Source organism: Micropterus salmoides, unplaced genomic scaffold (assembly GCF_014851395.1).
Source record: "Micropterus salmoides isolate LMB-PRFRI ecotype aquatic unplaced genomic scaffold, ASM1485139v1 Ms_hic_scaffold_7, whole genome shotgun sequence".
Lineage (NCBI taxonomy): Eukaryota > Metazoa > Chordata > Actinopteri > Centrarchiformes > Centrarchidae > Micropterus > Micropterus salmoides.
In genome coordinates, this window is record NW_024044459.1 from 17,452,556 (window position 1) to 17,476,041 (window position 23,486).

At 41.7% G+C, this 23,486-nt stretch overlaps 1 protein-coding gene across 1 annotated transcript; it reads right to left on the bottom strand.

Moving 5' to 3' along the window:
- Positions 1–1,104: 1,104 nt before the first annotated feature.
- Positions 1,105–20,567, bottom strand: adamts12 (ADAM metallopeptidase with thrombospondin type 1 motif, 12). Its single transcript, XM_038704068.1, has 24 exons — positions 19,960–20,567; positions 19,455–19,819; positions 13,832–14,009; positions 13,505–13,713; positions 13,305–13,388; positions 12,992–13,116; positions 12,741–12,890; positions 11,753–11,896; positions 10,777–10,921; positions 10,586–10,678; positions 10,275–10,420; positions 9,930–10,099; positions 9,383–9,516; positions 9,082–9,202; positions 7,926–8,170; positions 7,442–7,583; positions 7,222–7,348; positions 6,277–6,487; positions 4,972–6,144; positions 4,135–4,287; positions 3,582–3,758; positions 2,904–3,050; positions 2,625–2,778; positions 1,105–2,482 (listed from the first exon to the last, which is right to left on the bottom strand). The coding sequence occupies exons 1-24, from the start codon at positions 20,075–20,077 to the stop codon at positions 2,367–2,369; spliced, it is 4,827 nt and encodes a 1,608-aa protein (XP_038559996.1). The 5' UTR covers positions 20,078–20,567; the 3' UTR covers positions 1,105–2,366.
- Between the last annotated feature and the right edge of the window lie 2,919 nt (positions 20,568–23,486).

Consider the following 23,486-nt stretch of genomic DNA (forward strand, 5'->3'; position numbering starts at 1 on the left):
CAAACTGTTAAAGAGTAATTTTATGGCTTGCCCTTTTTAGAGTCATCAGCCCCTTATGTTGTTTTGAAAACAGCAGAAAGTGAGCTGTGCCACGTCATGACATCAAACATAGTGATTTTTTGATGAGTAAAGATGACATTATTTTCAAATTTGATTGAACTATTCTTTTATAGAAAATAAGTTAATTTGACTTGCTCATTGACTTTATTTTAGCCTGCTCTGATCTATGTGTACTGTTATCATCCAGGAACATGTCTAGAACACTGGTGGGGAAATTTTAAATCATTAATAAGCAAAGTTTTGTTTAAATTGCCTCACTGCTAAGCCACTGTGAAGACAGAATCTGAGATGTTCTCTGCTAATTTCAGGCATTTCCTGATTTTAAGATTAATCGCTTTTTTCCATTTTGCAGCTCTACAAATTAAGCAACACGTAATGACATAACAGAACGAGAGATGGGATTAGGTAATACAACTGGATTGTGTTTGCTTCGTCATGAACACACACTTCAGGTTTTTAGGACATGATGCTCCACATTGACCCAGTATTATGTTACTCCTTCCATTACTGCTGACTAACTCTTGGTCTCTAGCTTGAATGATAGCAGCAGGGTGAATGGAGCGGGCCAGCGTCCGTCCGTGTCAAGTTATCTGGCACAGAGGAGCCTGGGAAATCTGGGTCATCTGAACCTGATCCCTGAAACAGAGCTGATTCTGGTGCTACAAGTCCAGCAGCATCTGGCGCTCTCAGGCGAGAATGACCTTGTTGACATGAAAGGTCACAAAGCCGAAGACCACAGCTGTGTCTCGATTTCGGTTACTTCTGTTCTGTAGCATGTAATACACTGTGTACAAGACTGCAGGCAAAATTGTCCTTAGGTGTGACTGTGATTGTGACTGGTTGTCTGTCTCTGTGTGGCCCTGCGATGGACTGGCGACCTTTCCAGGGTGTACCCCGCCTTTCGCCCGATGTCAACTGGGATTGGCTCCAGCCCCCCGCGACCCTGTACGCAGGATAAGCTGTTGACGATGGATGTATGGATGTATGGGGTGAATGGATGGAAATCCCCCAGACTAGTCTACATGCATCATACCAACACGTTTAAAATATTTAACGAAAAATTTATTTAATGTCTCAGTTACAAAGCAGTTTTGTCACAAGCATCTTTTATCGTCACATTTGTTGATGGAGACACGTGAAGTACAAATCAGTCAAGGTCAAGTACCATATGCATGACAATAGCAATACCTGTACAACATCATACAAACACAGCGGCCATCTTTAGAGGGACAAGAGAGGGATGACCTGCAACACCTCTTTCTCTCTGATATAGGTCAATCTCACACCAGAGGAGGAGCACCACAGGTTCGACTGCGGAACTGTGCAGGTTCTGCAGCTGATTTAATTACCACAATCGTAACAAAAATGACTAAAACAGGAACTTGTACCCAGAATAATGTGAACACACAGTGCCTGCTCTGAGAACAAAACAATTAATAAAAAACAAAGTAAAAACACAGATATTATCATTATTTTAAGCTATTTAATAAAGAGGTCACAAAATATCTTTATTTACATTCTGTCCGTACCAGTTCACTTTGAATTAACAATATAACTTGACTGTTAAGCTGTGAATCATCAGCACCTTGATTATAAAAGCACCTTTGGCCTAGAAAGATATGTTCTGCAGGTCATAAGTGATTTTTACTGATTAGTGAAGGTGAATACTGTACCCTGTGTGTTATAATATAGGAGTAGATCTTATACTGGCTTGAGCTTTGGTAACTTTTGAATTATGCTTCTTGATTATTTTTTAAAGTAGTAATTTTACTTTTTTAATGTTTTTGTTCAGTATGTTTTGACTAAATTATTCTACTTTGCACCAGTTGATTTTTATTTTGCAGGTTGTCCTTAAGCACCTGAAATGTGCTTGTTAATAAATTCATCAAAACTCTTTAATAAAAGAATAGTTTTAATTTTGATTTCTGCTCACGTCAACATGGCCCAATGAACTTTAAGCATTAACATTTGTGGTCCACACATGTATTCATCATGTTCAGCATGTTTTGGTTTGTTCTCTTGCTCCATTTTTTTTTTTTTTTCATGGTTCCTCGCAAAATCTTTCATCTTTCGTTGGAAAAAGTTACACAATACAATACAAAATACACACAATACAAACATAATCTTAGTCGACCCACATTTGTTTGTGATGATTAAGACGTGCTTGTTGTAGTGTTGTGGTCATTAGCACTTTGGTTTGGACGTGTAAGTCTGTGGGTGGAGCGGCCTTCTGTCAGTATTGCATAAGAATACAGTAATGTAGTTGAGTTGTGTCCACTGTGATATATGTGGGTGTGTAACCCTGGCTATGACCCACAGGTGACACAGCACTGTCTTTGGACCGACCTGACAGAGCAGCGACCCAGCAGCTTCAGCTTGTCACAGAAGCGAGAGGACATGGTGTTCTTCCTGCAAACTGGACCTGCATAACAAGGAACATGACTCAAAGGTCAAAATACACTGTAATGTAATAGAAATTCCACGCGCCTTGATAGCAAGTCTGCTTTTTGAATCCTCCACTAAGCCAGACAAAAAGACAGACAGATTGAGCGTAGCGTACAAACCTGTGTTGGTCTTGCACTCCTGTATATTGCACTTCCTGAGTGTTTCTGGTTTAGAAATCTTCTCGCAGAGGCTGTTTGGCATTGAAGCCAAATCCTGCTCACTCACACAGTTGACTTCCCGGTGCTGCCGACCCCCACCACAACTGACAGAGCACTGCAAAGCCACACATAAACACACAAAGAGCGACAATTCATTTCACCGACAGCCTAATTATTTTTTGCAAACATTTTAGAAATGCCCTCAATGCCTCGAGGAAATGTCAGTCGTGTGTGACTGACCTTCTCCCAGTCCTCAGTCTGCCAGTGAGTGCAGGGCTTTAGACTGCACGGCTCTGTGCTGTTTGGCCTCAGTGTTGTGCTACAGCGATGAGGCGCGGGGCAGTACACCAGGCGCTCCCTGATGGCTTTGCCACAGCTGCCAGAGCACTGAAGAAAACACATGGATTGAAGGAAGGTATCTGCTTTTTGCTGAGATTGACAATCAACAATGTATAACATGGGACATGTAACATGGCACACAAATGTGACACTATTCATACATTTGTGGAGTTGGGTGTGACTACACAGGTGACCCTGAAGCCTCAGTTTAAAATAGTAAAGGCTACATTATGCGACAGAACAGCAATAATTGTGAACCATGGTGAAATGGTTGCTAGAAAATGGGATGAAATGCACATGAATAGCTTATACTACTGTAGAAACAAAATACAAATAATTCCCATATACAGCAGATTTGTTATCAAAAGGCAATTTAGGTAACATGTGACACTGATAATAATTTCTAAATTAAAGGCTCAGTTCTCCCAAATTACAAAAACACTGCTGCCAAAAATCTTGACTATCTCAAAAGCAAAACTATCTGCTTCAACTTGAGGTAAGAGAACATGTATATTTATCTAAACATGTAATTCTTTAATGCTATAAAACGTATGCCAAAAAAGTACATTATGCTCCTACCGGTCCCCATGGTGATATACTCCATGTCATACAGGGCTTGTGGGGGCAAGTCATAGTGCTGAGGGGTCTGCTGGACGTAGCTTGACAGTGGAAAGGTCTGAGGGGACGTTTACTCTGAGAATCGACACACTGGACATCACGGTACCTCCTTCCCACCATCGCACATTGATCTGGACACTGTGGAGAACAGTGCAATAAATGGCTCACAAATATATGACAAGTGAAAACTTGTGTTGTGCTACAGTGTTCTCGCTCTCTCTCTCTCTCTCATCCAGTCGAGGAGGCAGATGGCCACCCACCCTGAGTCTAGGTTCTGGTCTCGAGGTTTGCTGGCGCATGTTGAGAATTCTTTGACCTCTGTAAACATTACAAAGAGTACGGTCTAGACCTGCTCTATATGATATAAAATAAACAAAATTGAGTTGAATTGAAATGTAACATAAACAAACTCTTTTAGTCACCTGGAAAGGTAACAGATAATAAGTGGAATTACAATTAAGTATTAAGTGTAATCATCGGATTCAGTGACTGGAGGAAATCTAACGTTACTCACCTTGCTCCAGCTGCCACTTTGCCAGATGGCACAGGGCTGCAGGTGACATGTACGTGCAGGCTCAGGTCTCTTCATGTTGGCACAGTCTTCATCATTCTGGGAGCTGCACACTACTGTCCTCCATATTGCTCCAATCCCACATGTTGTTGAACACTGGGGAGGAAGGGGTATTTTCTGATTAAATCTCCGCTTGGGTTTATGCCTGTACTTGGGTGACAAAATGATTAAAGCGACATGTGAGTTAATAATTATTTGCCGCAAGGACTGTACCTGTGGTTTTTCATATTTAGCCTGATAAAAGCAATTGTAACAATTTTGTAAATGATACATCATTTGATTTCCAACCACCAAGAGGCCACTGGAAATAACTTTACTCAAAAATAACTAGACCATGAACAGCTAGATAATTCACCACAGAATGACTTTTCCCATCATCCATGTTTGCTTAACATAATACTTTTTGGCAAGTCCAACTTAACGCTCAATATCAAACTTCATTAAATCATCTGAAGAGAGTTTTCAGTCCCCACTAGCAACTTCATTTCCATGCAAAAAAAAAATAATTATTATTATTATTAAATAAATATTTATTTTCAAGTCTCTGTAGGTCCACTTTCAAAGCGTTCAATTTCACAGTAGTCATAGCATGCCTGGAAGGTGGGGGGGCAATCTTAAAAAGTTAGATGCCTTGAAAAATGAGCCCTTTAACTACAGACTTGATAGTAATTCGTGTGAATTACTATCAAGTCTGTAGTTAAAGGGCTAAAACATGCAAACTGACTGGTATGGTGGATTAGAGAAAAGGATATAAAATCATCATAAAATGTCTGTACCCACCTCGCTCCAGTTTCCTACATGCCAGAATAAATCCATGCTCACTGGCTCTCTGGCCATCAGGTTGCTTTGGACACGGTTGGAGCTGCTCATGGGACTTTCTGGTTGCTTGTTTTGGCTCTTGGAGCGAATGCCTTTGGACCAGGAAGAGGGCTTTTTAGCACGAGAGACAGAACTGTTTTTCCTCGGTGTCACAGAAGGCTTCTTAAGTTTAATGATCTTCACTGTGGGCTGGGGTGGTGGTGCAATGGTGGATGTTTTTCTTGCAGATGTGGAGGGAGCTTGTGTTGTGTGGAAGCCAGCTTTTGTTGGGACTAGGTGGTCCTTGTACGCGGCAGTGGTGAGGGGAACCCTATGTGTCCAGTGGCTGTATGGATTGATACGAGGGGTGATGTGGTGGTTGGAAAAGGAATAGAGGTGAGTGGTCTTTGCCCATGTTTCAGTACTGGTGTGTGGGGTGGAGTAGGTGGAGGTGGGAGCTTTGCTTGTGTGAATGGTAGGTGGACTTGTCTGTAAAGTGGGTGTGATGAGTATATGCGGTGTCGGTGTGTTTGATTTAAGGGGATGTTTAAGTGATGTAGATGTGGTAACATCCAGGTCAATAATCCCCTCCTCCTCTGCTGTCCTATCGTCAACAACATAATCATATCCTGGAGTGTACATCACCACATTTGGCGTGCTTCCCTCCTCTCCCTCCTCTCTCTTTTCTACCGTCTCCTTTTCCACACCAGTTGCTTTTCTGTCCTTTTCAGCAGGATTGGTTGTAGATGGGAAAACTTCAACATTGAACTCATAATCATCTGTGTCTATGATTTTAGGGATTGTGCTTTCAGGGGTTGAAAGGGATGTGGTGGTTGAGATGAAAGCCGTTGTAGTTTCCTTGGTGGTTGTTTTCTTCCTCACAGTTGTAGCAGTTGTGGGTGCAGTTATGGCCGTAGTGCTTGTGGGAGCCCAGGTAGTTGTACCAGGATGCTTGTTGGGGTGGCTCTTAGGTGGGTGGATGCGACGGTATATAGGAGGAGGCCCGGGCCGTCTACGAAGACCTGAATTAGGGCAGCTCTGTAGGGCACACAGCGACCTGGACCGGGGTTTGGTTGAGAGGTCGCAAGTCTTCATGGGTGCTAGTCCACATGTGACTGTACGTGAGCGAACACCTCCTCCACATGTGACTGGGCACTGCAAAGAAGGAAGAACACAAATGATGCATTCATTCAGAAAAGGTTAAATAAAAACAAAGTCTGAGAGATAAAAGCTATAGAGAAACAAGAAAACAGATAGCCACAGAGTAACGTAGAAAAAAAAACATACCTCTTCCCAGTTGCCGACAGCCCAGTCCTGTCCACAAGGCACATCTCTGTTGCATGGCACCACAGGTTTGGGTTTAAGGAGATGCTTGCACTCAACTGGGTGAAGCACCCTTTCCTCCCCTGACACTGTACGAACACAGAGCACCGTTCGCTTCCGTACCCCTTCTGATCCACAGGTGGCTGTACACTGCTGCCAGCCACCCACCCACCATCTGAGGAAAAGGGGACAGACAGGAAAAGAGGGTGTAGAGAGAGACTTCTGATAGATGTGATTTTATGGCATTAAAAAAATGAATGAGGAGCACATGGCAAGCAGACGACATTGTCATCTTTATCTAACAATGAACAGGGCTGAGTATTGTTTGAATATAAGTTTCAGTACTAAGACCAAAACAATATGTTTTTGGAATACTTTGCTTTGAGGAAAAAACATGTTTATCTGCCAAAACCAGTTTTCATTTACCAAAAGAAACCAAACTTCTGAAATAGTATATGTTCTCAAAACACAAGCGACTGTGCAAAACTTTAATAAAACTAAACTAAATAAAGGCTATCAATGTCAACTTTTACTTGTTTTTCTACAAACACATAGTGAGGTTCCATACATAACAATGTAAATATAAGTGACTGAAATAATTAGTTTAATTGGTTGAATTTCTGCTGTTTGTTATTAAATTGAAATCCATGGAACTCAGTATCACTCTTGTGACAAACTGAAAAATCTAGACTAGGCACTGCAGTTTTCGCCCTTTACTTTCAAACCAACTGTAATATTCTATGGGTTTGTACAGTAGCTAGTTAGATAACCTGGTGACTCTCCAATATTATAACTGCAACGATCATCAAAAAACATTTATATAACTAAAGCCACAGCACAATATGCTTTGAGGTCATAATAGTACTGACGGTGACAAAAAACTATTAAAGAGCATTTGAAAGTGAAGACCTTGCAGGACAATCCATGGTCTTGCATTTTCGGTGTCTGTCTTCTGGACGGCTGTCTGGGTCACATAAAGACTCGTCCACTACACCCACGTCCATCTCAAAGCACCGCACAGGCTGATGCTGCTCACCTAAACCAGTCAGGAAGTCAGACAGCAGATGCTCATGTCATAACTAAAACGTCACTGAAATTTAGAATTTTTCTTGTCAAATGCAACACCAACCTAAGCCACAGGTGGTGCTGCAGTCTGTCCATGCCCCGTGTCTCCACCTGTAAATGGGTTCGATGATCTCATTTCCTGTCTCTTTGGTCTTCTTGATGGTGTACTCATACTTTATACCTGGGTTCTTTTCCTGAAACAGCAACTGTACAACCACATGACTAAGTATCATTTCAAGACTATCTAGATTGTCAACATTAGATATATGACATAAATAAAAAAATATATTTTTAACATTCTCATCATTTTGACTCAATAATGAATTGGAAAAAAACATGCAAAGTTTGTATGCTCTAATTGGTTGGCCGTGATGTCTATCCCTTTTCTCTATCCCTGATTGGTTGAAATCACTGTACACAAACATAAAAAATATAAATTGCTGATGTACATCTGTAAATCTCAGAAGAGTGACATACTTTAAAACCCCTAAAAAGGAATACCCTCCACTCTCTTCAAAGACATTAACCTCTGTATTGTGATGGCCTACCTGGAGCATGACTGGCTGTTTGGTGGGTCCAGGAGCAGTGAGGTTCTCCATGTTCCCGCTGCGTTCGTAGTAGAACGTCGTCCCGCCAGCCTCATACTCCCCGTTCCACTGGATGATGAAGTTGCCGTTGAGAAAGTACTCCTCAGATGCTTCGCTCCTCAGAGCCAGGAAGTTACCTGCCTCCTCCACTTCCTTTACCAGGATGTCCCGCGCCCCCTCAGGTATCACACCAACGTCCACGTACCCTGGGAGAGTCAGGAGGGGAGTCAGAGTCACAGCGTGGTAATGGATGGCCCACCATGGCTGCTGCCACACTCCAGACTACCAGACAGTTTCTCTCTGATCTTTAATAGAGGGTGGGCTCAGTCTGTGGGGGTGGTTGGCGTGTGTGTGTGTATGTGTGCATTTTCGGCGTGGGGGGCACTGCCCTGTCTCTGTTTTTTATTGAGTGGATGGGGGGGCTGGATGGGGGAGGACGAAAGCAGCTATGAGTAGGTCTCTGGAGTTTAATGATGTTTGTGGGAAGGTGTGTGTGTTTCTATGTTTGCGCAAAGGAGGGGGAGGTTTGCCCTTGGTCTAAGCCTTTTGAAGTCTCACACATCTGGGCTGGTTATCTGGAAAGGATGCTGTGCGGGGCAAACACACACACAGACAGAGAGAAAGAAAGAGGGAAAGAAGGAGGAATGTCCATATTGTTTTAGAGCCTCTTTCTCTATTAATCTGTTTCTGCCGGGTGTTGATTCTGCATGTAAGTTATAGCTTTCCAAGCCCAGTAAAATCCACCAAACACATGTCTTTCTTTATGCAAACATGGGCCCGCAGACGCACACACACACACACACACACACACACACACACATCACACCAGCCAAGTACAGCAGGACAAACAGCTGCGCAGTGTGGACAAGAAGACTGTCATGACAACAAGGAAACACAAAGGCGTAATGCTAATGAACTGTCCTCAAATGACTTTCCGCCTGTAGACATAAATTTAAATTCTGCACTTTTTCACACTGTTCTGGGGGTACATCAAAGCCTTTCCCCATTAATAGGTTGTCTGTTTTGTATTACTACAATGTTATAATTGTCCTAATTCTTATGTCTAGATAATTCAATTTATTTCCAGCTGCTTAAACATCCTTTGTGTTGAACTCACCGAAGCCTTCTCCTTCATCAAACAACTTGTAGATCTTCTCACAGCTTGTGCCATCGCCCAAACAGACTCCACAATGATCCTCCACTGCGTTTGAGTCAATGCCATAGTCACAGCCTACGTCCTACAAAACACACACACAAAAATACGTAAAAATACAAATAGACACGTTACAGAGTCACATATGATTGAAGTTTACACAGAAAGACTCTTCCCTCCATTATTCTGTAGCTACACTGCAGCTTGTCTCGTATCCTGCTCCACTATCCCCAGTATCTTTTAGTCTCTTACCCAGCCACACTACCTTGCACACTCCGTTGACGCAGATGTTCCTGGACATGTTATTCATGAAGCACGGCGTTCCGTCTGTCACAGCGTCAAGCATCTTCTCCGAAAAATACTCATTGACCGGTCGACAGTGCAGCTCACAGGGATGTACTAAAGACGGTTGAGGGTTGGGGGAAAGAGGAGTCTAATTCTGTTTCATTCCAATAAAATGGTGAGTCCATCCAACTAATGTCAAGTCCAACTGTCAGGATGATGAAGCATACTTTACATTGATGACGAGACATTTTTGGAGCTCAAGAGCCCAATAAAATGATATGTTTCCTGTATTAGCAGTGATAAACATGGCAAATGACACAAAACACAAAAAGACTGCAATGAACTGTACTGAAACATTGTATGCTAAGATTGAGTATATGGGTTAGCTGCATCACTGAGGGCTTTTCAGTGTAAATGCTGCCCCCTCTTGGGTGACAATCACAGCTACAGATCTGAAAAGGGGAAGTGCAAAAAAGGGCTGTCTATCTGTAGTATCTAATTGTATATTTGAGGCTCTGACCACTTACACGGGTTGGCCACAGGAATCCACTGGTAGAGGTCATTATGGTAGGGCACAGTGTCAAACTCGCTGCACAGCATCTCTCGAAAGGTTGGTTTATTCTTCGGACAGGGTTTTGTGTTACAGGTCCGATAACGTTTTCTTTCCCCAGTGCAGTACTTGCCCCCAAACTCTGGTCTGTGGGAAACAGCATCACAGTTTGAATCAACCATGTGATCAGTATCATTTCAGGATATCATCTATTATGGAAGACATGCCAACGAACTGCAAGAAAGGTTTAATTATAAAAACAGTGAAAAATAGTTAGCAAATATGCTTTGTGGTGTGAGGCAGATCTAGAGTCAGCTCTTACTTAGGGTTGTTACATTCCCTGTCTGCTGACTGAACTCCATTTCCACAGGTCCTGGAGCAGTGAGACCAGGTACTCCACTGTCCCCAGCCTCCATTCACCGTCTCTGGGAGTTTACCCACAATCACACACTCTCCTGAGATACACCACTGAAAAGAAAAAACGCTGTCAAGATCACTCAAATAACGCTAGCAATATGACACATTCAATACTCAAAGCTCTGCGCCGGTATCACCCTCATTGTGCTAACCATCTCCATTCCCAGATTAATTAAATCCAAACCCTAAAAAGACAAAGCAACTGGCACCATCTACCTTCTCTGATCCACAGCGAGTGCCGTCTATAGGTGAGTCCAGTTTGGAGCGACAGGAGCCATTCACTGAACACCAAAGAATCTGGCAAACGTTCTGAAAGAAAGACATAATCCAATCAACAACGAGAAGGACTATTTTATAAACGATTTCTGACATTCAGCTTTCAGTTAGTACTTGCGTACAATACTCACATCAACCTCATGGCAGAAGGTGGCATTTGGGCCGTACTGGAGCTGGCACTGGTGTTGCGTGGTGTAGCGGACACCGAGGCGAGCCAGTGGGGTGGTTAGGTCCCTCTTGGAAGGCCGGTCATCCAGGCAAAAACCCCAGCCACGACTAAGACAGAAATACAAAGTTGTGATGTTGAGCGAGTGACTAAAAGAGAAAGGGACACAAGGTGTGGTGGTGAGTGAGAAACCTCACAGAGAAACAAAAAGAGAAAACAGCATAAGACATAAGACATATGGTGGAGTTTGCTTGAGAGGAATACCTTCTTGTGGCTACTTGCATGTTTTGAACATTTAGCAACATTTATGAAGAATTATGAAAACTATTATATTTATTATTATAAAAAAGGCAACTATTCTAAAAACACAGGAGATTGAGGTAAAATTGTCGTTGTCAGAAAGTAATTCTCGAATTCATCATTGACGCAGTTTTCAATAGAAAATAATGAGTCCAGCAAACATTTGCAGATACTTGTGCAAAGCTTGACCACCTTCTAATGTTCCTTCAGGCTCCTCCTGCTTTTCAGTCATTTGCTGGATTTTGTGGCTTTAAATGAATTGTGCTCGTTCAGCATATTTAAACTAATGTTCTTTGTTGCTCTTTTTAAAAAAACGTAAGTTTGTCAGGGTTTGCTACACATCAGTGTCTTAGTATCGTTCCAACACACACCACACCCTTTGCGTTTTATGGATTATTTTCACCATTCCAATCTGCACCAGCACATCCACTTTATCTGCGTCCAGGAATAGTAAGTGTCGTTTGGAATTACTCCCATTTTCACCATAATTTCAGAAAATTCACACAAATTGCATGTGGCCCTGGATAAGATGGATGGATGCACAGAACTCATGTGTTACCCACAAAGAAAAACAGTATTAAAGCTGAGTGAATCATGTTATTATTTTAAGATTAATGGCTTCGGAATAAAGTCAGCCTTACTCAAGGAAGCGTGTGATGTATTCTTTGGAGCAGGGAGACCAAGTGAGGGGCGAGCTGTCATACATCAGCTGTCTGGACATGATGAACGGGTGCCTCCCTTCCAGCTCACAGTCATTGCCCTGGCCATCATGATGAATTCCAAAGCTGCATTCAAACACAACCAACTTGACCAATTATGATACTATCATTACATACATTACACAAAGAAATGTTTTAAAAGAATAGATGACCCTCATGCTCTGGCTGCGTTGTTGTTATTGTGCCTCTGAACAGACAACTGGCTGATCTCAAAAGAATTCAAAAGTGATGTGTCCCAATCCTGTGATATGGAGTGAAATATAGTGTGGAATTTCGTCTCAGCTCAGGTGTTCAGGTTGAATGGAGCTTAGAGAATGTTCCATCAGGTAAAGCACTTTAATGATTTGTTTTTTGTCCTTTCACTACTCCATTTAAACCATAAATAAATTTGACTCTTTCATATATTTTCCTGCTACTCTTCCTCTCATTCAATTCAGTCAAACAGTCCTCATAATCAGATGTTAACTGAAAATATCTGCTAACTCTGATTTTATCTGCAAAACTTTATATTCATAAAGTGGTGTCTTCTGATTAAACTGACACTGAAGTGACACCTCAACAATGCGCTGGAGTAGAAAAATGGGATTAAATCAAACATGGTTTTCAATGTCACAGTAATCCAAAACTGAAAACAAATCCAACTTCAATGTCACTTTTACTGCTATTAAATGATCTACACCCACACCACACCAATCTTCTCAGGTATCAGTCTTTTTATATATCTGGTTATTAGACACTAGCAATTATTTGCATCCAGCCAGTTCACTAATGGGCTAATGCAACTGTATATTCCTCTATAGGAACTGATCATGGGAACAAGATGCTTCCTTTGTCACACAGCACATTGTTGAAAATACAGGGTTTCACAACAATAACAAATACACAAATACACACACACACACACACAGACCTGTGGCCCATCTCATGAGCGACGGTGAAGGCGACAGGTAGTCCCGAATCCTCATTGATGTTGCAGCTGCGGTGTGGTTGACACATCCCAGATAGATGAGACAGACCCAGTGTCTCACAGGGCTGGTTCATTCCAGCACATATGTCCTTCCTGTGGGGGGACATGGGCATATTATGTGTATCCATGCCAATTTATCCATTTATCTACTGAAATTGCTGACATACAAATGCATATATGTGTGTGTCACTTGCCTGGTGACCAACACAGCCACGTCATGATGAGCTGGGTGTGTGTCACTCTGAGGATTGAGGTTTTTCTGCCAAGCACAGAAACTAGCCAGAGTGGTATCTGCATGATGAACAATCTTCAACCCTTTCTGCAACAAACAGTAGAATTAGAAATCTAATTCAGCACATTATTGGCATCTCTTAGATTGAACCCTAATTAGGAATGCTTTAAGATGTGCACAGGCGTTTCTTGTTCCATCTCAACATATGCGTTGCCAAAGAAAAAATCACTTTAAAGTTTCTTTAAAGAAAGAAAACTCTTTCAGGAAAGTGTTACCTCTTCTCCCTGCAGGAGAATGAGGCGGACCAAAATGACGTGGATGGCATTCCCAATACTGGCATCATGAAAGATCCCAGCCACCTGACAACATAGAAATCATTCACTACAAAAACAATTAAATACTTAACATTTGTGCAGAAACGTTCAGCGAGTGAGTGCAAGTGTAAGGAATGAAAAAGCTAAATTGTACTCCTCACCATGTTCATGATGGTGAAGATATAGGACTCCACAGTATCGCTGCCATGGTATTCTATGAGTTTGGAGTCAGCCACCACCATGGTCTCCACCCACCGCTCTCTGCTGACTGAGCGCTGCGAGCGGGACTGAGCCTGGTCCTCCCCACGCTGCTGCTCCCTTTCCCATTCCTCCCTCTCCCGCTCCACCTGGACAGAGTCACTTGGAGCATCTAAATCATGGATAATGACATCACTTTCAGTACACTTGTGGCTTATCATTGCTGGACACAAAACTATACTCACTTGTGTACCATTAATTGCACACGTACACACACTTCAGACACACACCTTGAACTCCACAGGGGCTGGGTGTCTCTTTGGACTGAGGACTGCGTTTTTTTCTGTGACTTTCTGTAGTAACTCTTGGATAGACCACGTGGGGCTCTGGAGTCCCTGCAGGATCATTTGGATATTTCTGGAAAGGTTCAATAAAAAAGTGTCCTTCTGGCAGTGAAAAGAAGCCTCTCTGTGGAAAATAAAAATGAAATAGATTAAAATGCATTGAGCAGAAATGGCTGAGTCTGTGAAGAGCAAGTTTAGGCTTTGATCAGTCTCTTCCTGTACACACACATGTCCCACACAATACCCAAATCTGAAAAATAGGGAAAACCTATATTGTCTCAATTATTACGTATATTGTTTTCTACTCAGTCACAGGTCCACATTGTATTTAAGATTAAAAAGATTATTTTTTTAGCCTAAAATCTTTCCTAATGCAGCTTAAGTCTCTTTTGTAATGTCATGCATTCTTAGACTGTGACTAAAGCAGAAAGGTTACAGTCTAGTAACTTGCATGCTTTTGTGTTATAGTAATATTTATGAGTACAACCAAACACCAAAAATGGTAGTGTTTCAATAATTCCCGCAGTTAAAAGGTGAGAGGTTGGACTTTCTCTTGCAAAGCCTGCTGATCCTGATATGAGCCTTGCTCCTTCCCTGAGGCACATTCTCCTTCTGCTGCAGCAGCAAGAGAGACTTTTTTCCTAAGTATGCCATGCATGTTCTTACTGGCGCAGACTATTTCCTTGCGGATCGGTGAGGTCTGCTGGTGAACACACACAGAGACACACCCCCAAACACAAACACACCTACACGAAAACATATACATACATGCAAACACACCCACTTTTCCTTGTAAACACACGCATTATGAATGTTCCACCTCCACCTAACTGTTTGCAAGTTGTGTTTATTAAGGTGATTGTGTGCATGTGTGTGTGTGTGTGTGTGTGTGTGGGGGGGGGGGGGGGGGGGGGGGGGGGTTGGGGGGGTTGTGTCAAGCTGAGTCCAAACAAGCCCAGACTGTTCCGGGCTGAACCCCTCCCTCTCCCCTTAACCCGACTTGCAAAAGACAAAATGAGAAATATAATTCTTTCAAGGGCCAAATGGATGGAATAACAATAACAATAACAATTTTTTTTCATCAGCAGGAATTTTGCATGTTAATATGTCCATACAAATAAATAAACAAGTCCAGGATCATTTAAGAATTCACTTAATACGCACATGTAAGTCAAACAAAACCAACACAAACAGTTCTTATGAATGTTGCATCTGATCTTTGGATCTCTTCTCAGTGTTTGAGAAGCCAAAGGCAGATGTAAAAAATGAGGCCATGCAGTGCTTACAGTTTGGCCAGTTGTGGCTCCAAGGGTCTACCCAGCTATTTGCTGCAGTTACTCACTCTTCAGCTTTCTGGGTCATCCTGACAAGTTTTACATGTGTTCCCCAGACATGTGTTTCAACCACATTCACTCAGCAGTCTGCAGAGCTCTGATTTCTCCACTCAGGGAGTTCAGAAAGTACAAATCTAGAGGAGCCTCCCTTTGGAAAGGCTATATTGCTCCACCTGTTACACTGAACTTTGTAAAATGAGAAAGTATCCACAATCTGGAACAGAAACTTTGTGGGATGCAACTAAGCTGCTCAGGCTTGTGAAACCACCAGAAGAACAACAATATCATAACAAATGATAAACAAAAGTTATCTGTATATGTCTGAGGTTTGGTTATTTGTTTCCAAACTCCGATTTTGTACTGAGAAAGGGTTTTCCACTGACTCAGAGCGTGGCCTTCAGCCAGGGGTCCCTGAGCTGTGGTGGACTCATCTACAAAGCATGCAGGTTGATGTGTCTACGTTCAGCTGGGAAAGCGACACAGAGGCCCTGTGCACACTCAGCTGATATCACTGCATCGCTCTCACACTATTGGACAGACTAACGTTTTACCAGATTCAGATTTCTTTCCCTGCTCCCTGCAAGACAAATCACACACAAAAACATATGATACATATAAGGGTGATTATTTGGTATTCTCTTTTATCATGCCTCTCTGTCGTCTTAGACGTCCAAGCGAGTCTAAGCAGAAAAAAGGCAGGTGGTGGAGATCAACCAGGAAGGAATGCTACAGAGAGGCCCATCCAAACATTCAGACCATTGCTCTGCATGATCTGTGTTATCTGCATACCAAATGCAGTCCTACTGTGCAACACAGCCTGCAAGGCTTTGCTTGTAAAGTGTGGTTATGGTCTTACTTGTGATCCTGAAAATTACCATGTAGAGATTCTGTGCGATGTCTGTGCTCAACAAACAAAGGCAACTTGAAAGGATACCAAGTAGGATTTTGTTTTCCATTTGAACAAAAATAGGGGATTATCCTGGAAAAGTTTTTGCTCCAAATCCTGAATGCTCTGCCAGCTGAAACAGCCTCAGACAAAGTTCACTTTCACCACCTCATTGCCCTCCGACACCTACTGCCCTTCTCCTCCTCCTCTCCGTTAATCCCCCCTCCTCTGACCTAGTGGAAGCGTGTTTGGGTGTGAGGTGCCAGAGCCAGGGGAGGTTACCATAATACAGGTCTGTGTTCTAAATACATCGGCCATGTGGAACTGCTTTACTTCTGTTTCCTGCTTCTGTGGGTTTTGTAGTGCTGGCCAACTGGGTCTGGAATAAAGTCTCTGCTGTTACACAGCCTGTGGCCTCAGCAGTGATTAGTGGTACCAAAGGAGAGGTGGGGGCGGATGGTGCTCATTACTGCAAATATGATTAATCACAACAATTTTCTGCCAAACAAACTTTCATTTATTTTTAGACGACTTCTTCTTGATAATTACACATTTAACTACACTTTCATGTCCTCAGTTTTATTTTACTTCACAACATAACACTGCCTGTGAGCTAATTTCTTCCTCAGAGGTCAAAGACATTATCATTATTCATCTGCATAGTGTGACAAAACATGCATTTAAGTGAGGAAAATTCCAATATAATAGTCCTGAACTTGTGTGTTCTTGCTTTGTGTTGTGCTTCAGGGATTGCCAAAGACTCCACGGCTTTGGTTGAATTGAGGGTTTTCCCATGGAAACAAAAAAAGGACAGAGACAGCAACCTCCACCCAGTTACTCTGGTCCACATGTACAGTTAATCAGAAAAGTGAAGGGTAATCTGAACTGTGTAAAGACACAATCACCTGTAAAGTAAATATGGCTCACAGCAGCAGAGCTCTATATGTTTGAGCAAATATGACTTTTCTCAACCAGTATAGTGGAGATTAAATGACACGATGTAGAGGTATTACATAATATAGCAGTAGTGACCACATTCTCGCTTTTATGGCATTTAAAAGTCATGATCTTGCTGTCTCGCCTGTTCTGTGCCATGGTTCCTTTATTTTGTTCAGCCCACCGAAGAGCAGCCAGACGACAGATCAGGTTGTAGACAATGCAACCATCTCACTTGCCTACAAATACACCTCACGAGGTAGGCAGCTACTTCGTTCTTTTGTGCAAACATATCGCTAAGTGGTTTGCTTCACAAACAGCAATTTATTTGTGAGACGGCCGGCACTAATATAATTTTGATCAAAACAAGAGGTGTGCGTGTTCTCCATGTTTTTGAGGAACAATAATTTCAGATAATTCATTTCGATAAAAAATTTAATTGTCAACAATTTTGACAACTGAGTAATCGTTTCAGTTATTTTTCAAGCAGAATGGCAAAACATGGGCTGGTGCCAGCTTCTAAAATGAGATTTGCTGCTTTTATTTTTCTTATATAAAAGTAAATTATATAAGATAATTATATAATTCTTTGGGTTTGGGCCTTTTGGTTGGAAAAAAAAAACGTGCAATTTGAAGATGTCACCTTGGGCTCTGGGAAACTGTGATGGGCCCTTTTCATTATTTTCTTATATTTTACACCAAATGAAAAATCATTCAATCTAGAAAATAATAGTCAGAATGAATGAAAATAATCATTAGTTGCAGCCCAAATTGGAGTGCTCTCTTTGATACCATTACATTACTGACAGTTTACAGGAATCAGTGATGAATCCTATCTCATTTTTAACTTTTTAAACCAATTGTAAATGTTTGTCTTTGTCATTTCATGGCATTGATTATACCTATAGTAACTTCAGTCGTATGCTGCATTCACAAACCGTTATCATGAATTTATATTTTGAAGCAGTTCATCTCTATCTGTCTCCGGATTGTTAATGACCTCCAGAGCAGCTGACAGGGTTTCCCTCCCACATCTGTCTGGCTGAGTCTTGCTGTTTAGTGGTCTCTCTGTGGTCTTAGCTGCTATAAACCTTCTTCCAAAGAGCAGAAAATCAGTGCAATAGATCATGGTGGTTTCCCCTGTGGGTAACCACATGTGGGTCGGAGAGAAGGGACAAACTGGAGGAGTCGGCATTGCAGAAAAAAATCGTCCTCTAAATGAGGAAGGTTGCAGATAATTGGAATTTACAGCGACATAGCACACTTTTCAAATTAACTGCATTTACAAGATTTGTCAGGAAGAGGCAGTGCAACCCACACAAACATAGCAGAGAGGCAGGAGAGAGACCCTCCAGGAGAGGCATTCCTGCTGTGACATAATCAAACACAAACAACAAAAGATTCTTCATGACTGAAACTGAAACATTCCATCATTTCTGAACCAGGAAGTTCCTCCACTTCCACATCCTCCTCCTATTTGGTTGTTTCAAAATACGGGTGTAAATCGAATGAATCAGTTATTATTACATGAGTGTATTTTGAGCAGTTACATTTTGAGCGACTATTATTTGGTGAATAAAGGCATGAAAAACTCAAAATCTCAGCCATAAACACACCATATATTTTTTCCAGAAATGTTCATATGGTTCATATCTCTCTTCATAATTAACATTCTTCATAGGGTGAGCTGCTCCCTTGTCTTTCTGCTTTCCAGCTGTCTTTTCTCCTTTGTGGTTGAACTATGTATTTGATTAGAAACATTGCTGCTGAAGTCTTTTAAAAAAGCAAAAATTCTCTGAAGAAAAAGTATGGCCCTATTTCCTGTCTCTCAATCTGTCATACTGTATTGGTCTAGTCTATAGAAATGTGCCAAAATCTATTACTGAAGCTCTGTCTCTGTGTAGAACAAAGCAGGTCCAAGGGTGGGGGTTGCAGAGAGCTTCTTCAGGAACAGACAGCGATGTGAATGAATGAATGAATGAGTGAGTGAGGGTGAAAGTATAAAGGAAAACATTTGCGAGACAAAGAAGATAGAAAGGGTCTCATGGTTGGCCGAGAAGCAGCAGCCGTCAGCGGGTCTGCAGCACAGTCATTCTGCAAATAGTGTCAGGAAGTCTTTGAAGGGCAAGCTAACACACAGGGCACTGTCAGATGGAAAAGGTTTGTTTAACAGCCTATGACTGCCTACACCACATACCAGCCGCTCCAGAGTGATACACCCCTTTATCCTGTCCATTAAAAAAACCTTCCTATCCAAAAGCAACTACATTTGTAGTTGAGATATGACTGAGTGCAGATTTAGGGAGGAAGATGCTGCATTAATGGTTCATGTAGATTAGGGGATTCAATCTGATGAATGACACAGAGGTTTAAAATTGCCCTTTTATGAATGTAAGACAATGTGACTCCTTACCAGTCCTTTGCAGGTGCTGATGGCAGCAGTTCCTCTCAAATCAGATGCTTCCACGGTGCCAAGGAGGTGGCAGGAATTCCCCTCAGGGAGACGATGCTCAGTCCTGTTGGCACTGCCGTTCCTCCTCTCCAGGATGTAGTCTCTTGAAACCAGGTGATTGTTTGCAGTCAAATTGAACATTAAAGGGCGACCCTTGTAGTTGACCTTGTAGTAAACCTGTCCCTCCAAACCAAGGGGTCGTAAGTCACGCCTGACTCGCCCACCCTTGAAGTGGTGAGACAGAGAGTGGGAGATGAACTCTCCATCAGGGGTGGTTTTCACTGGGTGGACTATGGACCGATCTGACTCTGACTGGGACAACTGACCTGCAAAATACAGTTGAAAAAATACAGCACAATAGATAGGGGTCCTTTACTGCATATTAATATTGATAGCACTTTTCCAGTCATGCATTCAGTTGAGACAAGCACAGATACACAGCTTCTCTTAACTGCACCACACTGACCTTGTTCTGCAAAGAGGGAGAAGAGTCTGCCAGAGTCGGAGAGCTCTTCGTGGCCGGCAGCCAAAGTGAAAACAAAGTGTAGCAGAAAAAGAATCGGGCACTCCTGCGGACATCGCATATTTCATGTAACCAAACTCAGAGCACTGCAAAAGAGTCCTGTGCATTGGTGTTCCAGTGGCGTTAGAGGCGACCACTTCGATCCTGCGCTGCACTGTGTCATGTCATGAACAAGCTCAGAAATCTGCCCTCACGAAGGGAAGCATGCATCGAGCAACACTGGGAGCCAGATCATGGTTTGGAGAGGGAGAAAGCTCCGGCTCTGTGGAGGAAGGAGGGGAGGAGTGTTCTTTGGACCAGTGTCTACTGTTGTAGCAGGAGCGAGAGGGAGCAGAGTCGGATCGCTGTTGCAGAGGGAAGAAGCTTCATTGATTTGAATAGGCCCAACTTGCCGGCGGCACGTCAATAACGCGAGAAAAAACGCCTACTCCCGAAAACTCTTGAGCAAATGACATCTACCATTTAGGATGAAACTTTATGGGTGCAAGGAGGAGTTATTTTCCTACTGCATTGGTGTTTATAATTAGTCTGTTAATTAGAGTTGGTTAAACATGAGCAGTAAGGTGTTAAAATAAACATTTCTTACAGCCTACTGTTTTCAAACAGACCTTTTTTTCTACCTCGTAAGCTACAACATAGCCTAGGCCTACAAACATAACCTTCCTCAAACTGCATTTTTTAGCCTGATGTCAACTATGTCAGCTTCATGATAAGACTAAATAGTACCTGTCACTCAGAAATGAACACTTGTGAATGGAAGTGTTGATAGGTTTGTAGGTTCCATTATAAAAATGCATATGAATGACTCACATTCCTGTCAGTACATGCAGAGTTGTACCTGACCTGTCCATACATTTTAGTGCTCCACAGTCTAATAAAGATGCACGTGGGAAGGCATAGGCTTGGGAAAGTGAGCACAACCCTACTCCAATAATCGTTGTCGTCAAATTTTGCTTAGGGCCTAATGTTTGTGGTTTTTTGTGACATCTCTGCAGAGCTCTTAATCCCATGAAGACGAAAAGGTCTAAAAGCGAATAAACAATACAAACAATAAACACATCCTGTGCAAACACACACATTCTTTACTTTTATTTGAAGAACAAATGGCAAATATTTGTTCATTCCCTATTGCTGCTGCAGTTTTTGAACACTGGTTTCTATATGGACATGTTCTGCCTGAGAATACTTCAGGTCTCCATTGAGCTCAACTGCAAAGGCCCCACTGAGGCAAATGGGAGCTAGACGAACTTATATATGAATGTGTGTGTGTGTGTGTGTGTGTGTGTGTGAGAGAGAGAGAGAGAGAGTGAGAGAGATAGAGATAGAGAGATAGAGATAGAGAGGCATGAACTTGATACTTAATTATAATAAATAATAATAAACAGCTAACTGAGGAAAAACAGTTTTGAAAGGTGAGCACACCTGTTTACAAATGGTTTATGCTAATTTCAGCAAGTGTTTAGAGTGAAGCCAGTGAGCCAGGAATCTACCTTGGCGCAGTTGCGCTGTGTACTGTGTGGATCAGGAGAGGAAACTGCATAAGGCCCAGAATTTTGTGCTACACCATACATCTGTCTATAGTAGCGGTTTTGCAGCTTCCTGTTAATGTGAAATAGTTATGATGGATAAGGTAAAGAAAAAAATGTTAGATTTAGATCCATCTCTTCTGCAGTGTTTTTCAAAGCTTGGCAAAGGCCCAAATGTCAAGGAAGATTTGAATTAGTTATTTTTGAAACAAAGCTTTGACTGGACATGAGACTGCTGGATAATGGGGCAGTCGCTTTTAAACATGGAAGTGTCTCTCAGAAATCGGTTTTGGAGTACAAAAGATAATTTTGGAAAATGTAGGGCCCGGCTAAAAATAACTTGGCAAACACAAATACATGACTAATGGTGCATAGTGGGGTATTCCCCCAACAGGACCCAATAAAACCAGCATGCAACATTAGAAGTCAGCTCATTGTGTTGAGGCTTTAAGTTTAAAAAAGAAAACCGCAACTATTTTAGAACTAACAAGCACTGCCTTACTGGGACTAACACACCCTAACTTTAAAGGACAAATATTGTTGGCTAGTATTTTACACACATGGAATTCTTGCCTCTTGTCTGAAATCGCAGGACTGGGAAATGTTATTGCTCCCAAGGGTCTCCCTAAATCAAAGTGATCACATATTTTTGGATGACAGGACAGATTTTAGACATGAATTGCATAATCATATGGCTCATATTGTGTCAGGCAGACAGATTTATTTTGAAAATATGTAATTGCAAGTATCCAGATTGTAGTCCAGAAAGCTCTCTGGATTAGGCTCAATCCCAGAATGAATTGCCATTTTATCGTTCCCAGAGACATTACCCAAACTGACCCCCTGAAGTCTCCTGTTACAGTAATGTGCAACAGACCGTGAAATGTCTGAAGCTGGAAAATAATCAGGACCTTTTGTTAGTCTTAGGTGGGAGAGAGAGTCTTTTACACAGAGACATTGTAGCCACATTCCTCATAAAGGCTGCCCTCTGTTTTAGTGAGTAACATGTCTGGGAGGTTTGGTGCCATTTATGACAGAAGCATTACTGTTTCACAAAATGCATCAGTTTCAGGTCAGAATTTCAGTATTTTAGCCGCTAGTTTAGTGATTGATGCTCTCAAATGACAAGAGAAACTGAAAATCATCATGTGACTCCCATAGACAGAAAAATTAAATTAATGAAATAAAGTTGATCTACCAAGTTGATTAAAGTTTGTTAAAATGTTCAGTTTTAGAAAAAAAAAAAATTTATTGCAAGGTCCTATTAGTCATATCCTGTGGTTTTCATCAGTGGATAAAGTTTGCTAAGAGCAAATTTCTCTCATGACAAACTCCAGAAGAATCAATTAAGTGGACCACGTAATAAAATGTTTGCCATTCTGACATATCCAAAGTCAATAATAAACCAATAAATTCTAGTTTTGTTTTATTGTATTTTATCATTACAAGCTTTATGCAATCAGGTCATCCCATTGAGATCAAGGTCTCTGAAGAGAGACCTGAGTACAGCAGAAGAAGAACTACACAAACCTGATCAGAAACAATTGCAGACATTGCTTTTGTCCCAAAAATGAAGTTTTAATGTACTGTAATGAAGTCTTCCCACAGTCATTATTTACTCATGGGGTAGATCTGTCAAGAATTTCAAGAATTTTTGTATCAAGACGTGAACAATCTCTGAAAAAAAATTAAAAAAATAAAATTATGTATAGGAACAGTGACTTCTCAAATTCTTTTTTAGCATGTTTTTGTGCCAGTAATGTACTTTAAACTTTACTACATTTGCCATTTATACATTTGTTACTACTAGTCTGAACTCTATTCTTCATTTTGCTACATTAACTGAAATGAGCTATCATACAAGCTGTGTGTGCGTGGTTACCTGGGCGCTGTGCCATATTTTAATGAGCTATGGGCAAATGCAAAAGTTTAGAAAATCAGTTT

Excerpts from the sequence above, each read along its gene's own strand:
- adamts12 (XM_038704068.1), bottom strand. The coding sequence starts at position 20,077 with ATGCGATGTCCGCAGGAGTGCCCGATTCTTTTTCTGCTACACTTTGTT. Across the intron at positions 10,922-11,752 it reads TACATCACACGCTTCCTTGA|TCGTGGCTGGGGTTTTTGCC; the intron begins GTAAGGCTGACT and ends TTTCTGTCTTAG. Across the intron at positions 3,051-3,581 it reads GTATATCACCATGGGGACCG|TGCTCTGGCAGCTGTGGCAA; the intron begins GTAGGAGCATAA and ends TGTTTTCTTCAG.